Genomic DNA, 3,464 nt, shown 5'->3' on the forward strand with positions numbered 1-3,464 from the left:
GAGTGTGTGTGTGTGTCTGTGTGTGTGTTTGTGTTTCCGGATATTTGTGGACGTCATAACTTGAGAACCTCTTGAGGGACTACAATGATATTTGGTATGTGGGTAGGGGTTGGGAAGACGAAGGTCAGTTTTGGGCCCCCTGGTGTGTGACCTTGGTACTGCAGGAGAACTTCAATTTTTTGTACCTTTTTACCTGGACATGCTATGGTCTTGATTTCTTGGTGGCAGATAGCTTTTGATGTTTTGTACTGTTGTCCTATGCATTATTTGTGTATATTATTTAGGATTAAGAAATACCATAGGGAAATTCACCAAAAGCATTTTTTTATTTCACTGAGGTATGTGATAAACGGATTCCTGTTATCCAGATGCAAATACTAGGTAGTTTTTGGCGACTCTGTCTGTCTCTGTGTATGTCTGTCTGCGTATCTGCGTGTGTTTCCGACTATTTGTGGCCAGCATAACTTCTGGCTGGATTCTGATGATGTTTGGCATGTATATCAGGTTGATTTTTGGCCCCCTGGTGTGTGACCTTGGTACTGCAGAAGAACTCCAGTTTGTGTACATCTTGTTTCCGTAGACCTGGCATGGAGACCAGGTCCAGACCCCCGCGGAAGAGGCGCAGGGCATCTTCAAGATCAAGCAGACGGGCTGGCAGCTCGACAAGAACGACATCGGCTTCGTGGTGAACACCATGGCGGGCTGCTACGTGGACGAGAACCAGGTCACCGCACAGATCGTCTCAAACTAAAGTCTTGAAAAGTCAAAACCACTCACACCGACAAGCTGGCTTATGTCCTAACCAGGACTGTGGGATCATAAGATGCGTTGATTAAAGTCGGTTCATTCAAAAATGATCTTAGCTTGTTGTTGTGATCATTAATAAGGTCTGCTATTTAAAGGTAAAAGCATTATCACGAAAACAGTGAGGATAGTTTTGTTAGTCCGCCAAGAAGGTTATGTTTTAATCAGTATGTGTGAGTGTGTGTGTTTGTGTGTTTGTGTGTGAGTGTGTGTGTGTGTTTGTGTGTGTGTGTGTTTGTGTGTGCGTGTGTGTGTGTATGTGTGTGTGTGTGTGAGTGCATGTATTTGTGTGTTGGGGGGGGGGTAGGCTGACTTCGTTTGTAACTAGGACCATTACAAGACCGTAGGATGTTTTGATTAAACTCAATGATTTTGTGGTAGTAGTTATCATTCACTCCATGGCCACCTTCTCATACCATGACCTATAACGCTAGCTAGACACCGTGGATAACAACCCACTGCCAGTACGGCATCAAAAAAGGCTATTAGACTACCTTCCTTACATGTTGATTTTAGTCTCTACCAGACTCCGGGTCGCTGGAAAAATCGTAGAAATGGAACAAATAGAGGAGTAAGCCGGCCAGAGGAATATAACGGGCCAGGTGGTATACTGTTTATATACAAAAATATATACAAAAAGCAATGTAAATACATAGTCACTAAATTGGAAAGATACATTGTAAACATTACAAAAATGTCTTAGAAAAGACGTTGAACTGAATAAGTTAGGTCGATGAAGGTTTGACATCCCGAGGTAGTAAGATACGCCCACGTTAAGATACGTTATATTATTGTTCTACACTACTAGTACTTGTCTGTTCCTTTTCATGTCAACTGCACCTACCCCTGTGAAAGAATTTACAAGGAGCTTTTTATTATCTGGTCTAATTTGCCTTTTATCCTGTTGTACTCGTTCCACCATACACATCTCAATGTTGGGCACTGCAGAACAGAGACCACCAAAATGTGTACGTGCAGTGAACAATGCGTTTACAAGTGGTTTAGAGACAATCTTCAAATTAGAAAGTTGAAAGGCACGTGTGCTGTCGTCAATTGTTCGTCATATATGTGGATTTGATATCATCTAAAACTACATTGCCGCCACAACATATACATACATACACATACACATTCATACTCTATAGAGTTGAAGCATGAACAAAGTTTCACTTCCAGTGCGATCTATCATTCATCCTTACAGTGAGTTCCTTACCACATAGTCCAGTCTCTGCTTCAAAAAAGTTCTTTATCGTGAGGTATGGACGGTCTCTACTCCTGTTTGCCTCTGGGGACCAAAAGAGCAGTTTACCGGCTGGTTCGCCATGTCGAATAACATGTCCAGCAAGGCTTAACCGGCGTCGCCTGACTTCAGTTGAAATAAATGGAAGAGTCCCATACAGTTCTTTGTTTGTTGTGCGTTCCCAACAAGGTTTGTTGTATACAACACGTAGCGTACAGTTTCCGCAACATATTGCATGGCTATGACTGAGGTCCCTGCGTCTCTCTCCGCCTCAGCCACTCCAATGTCGGCATCTCTCCTCTTGTTATAGAGCCGAATTGCACAGTGGAGGAAGGAGTTACTAAGCCTCACAGTACGGGCTTTCGGTACAGTGATTGATCTAGCGTTTCTGAGTGCGAGTCCCGTCGCTACAGTTCTAGTCGTTGTTACTAGGTTAGACACCGTCCTGGCATGTTTACACATGCAAAGGCATATGATTTGATGATAACGTTATATACACAATAATCTTTTTTTTCATTTTTGTACATACATTTAGAATCTCATTGAAATTGTAATTGTAAATGTCATTGGTGAATCCATGTTACAGAGTTGCTTGCTATGTTTTTCTTATGTTCTCGAGTAGGGGAAACTCTATGTAACATTTTTAAAGCAACTGTTTCTCTAACGTAACTAGTTCATATACCTCAGGCAAGCTTTCAAAATTGTTGAGTAAAATTCTGAATTCGGCAAACATTCGTGTGGTGTTATCAATGTTGTAGTATAAGTTGGTCCGTGTAACGATCTACAAAAGCTAAATTTTCTTCGCACGATCGTGTTGATAAGAAGCATTCTAATCTGGCGGTCGTGTATTTCACGCGTAGTAATTAACAAAATAGCACACTGACAATTCAAAATAACAAGACGCGTTTAATAATGGAATCATGTTCCTTTCGCTCATATTATAAGGTAAATACGATTATGTCAACTCCACACTTCTTGGTTCAGAGAGAAATCTTGGTGCCGTGTATGAAAAGTTTCTGTCACGATTTCTGTGTAAATCGAATTTGGTGGGGAAATAGCTGGACTGTAACATTATCACATCACTCTTTTGTTTGACCATTGTATCTGAAAATACATTTCGTCCCGTTACCAAATCACTATTTATTGGTGGTAGTTATGATGGTAACCAAATTTCAGTGACGGTTTGGAGTCTTTCGGTTTTAAAGTGGACATTCCTCCGTGCAATTGTTTCCCCATGTTCATATTAGTCTATCCCGCTCAAGGGTATTGCGCGCTGTGTAAGCCTTAGCGCAAGGACGACAATAGTACTGCTAAAGGGGTGTGATAAATTATAATGAAATACTAAGAAACCAATCACAGATACGTATGCATTGTTCGTGAAATATATATTTAGTATTTAATATTTTTTTTATTGAAACGC

General features: G+C 40.9%; 1 protein-coding gene across 1 annotated transcript in view; it reads left to right on the forward strand.

Moving 5' to 3' along the window:
• The window catches only part of LOC118422352, an 11,325-nt gene extending 10,574 nt beyond the window's left edge, over positions 1-751 (forward strand). Inside the window, exon 9 of the mRNA XM_035829871.1 lies at positions 581-751. Coding sequence (XP_035685764.1) covers positions 581-751 — 171 coding nt within the window. The remainder of the gene's footprint in view (positions 1-580) is intronic.
• The last annotated feature ends 2,713 nt before the right edge of the window (positions 752-3,464 follow it).

The sequence above is a fragment of the Branchiostoma floridae genome, chromosome 9, assembly GCF_000003815.2.
Source record: "Branchiostoma floridae strain S238N-H82 chromosome 9, Bfl_VNyyK, whole genome shotgun sequence".
NCBI classification, from domain to species: domain Eukaryota; kingdom Metazoa; phylum Chordata; class Leptocardii; order Amphioxiformes; family Branchiostomatidae; genus Branchiostoma; species Branchiostoma floridae.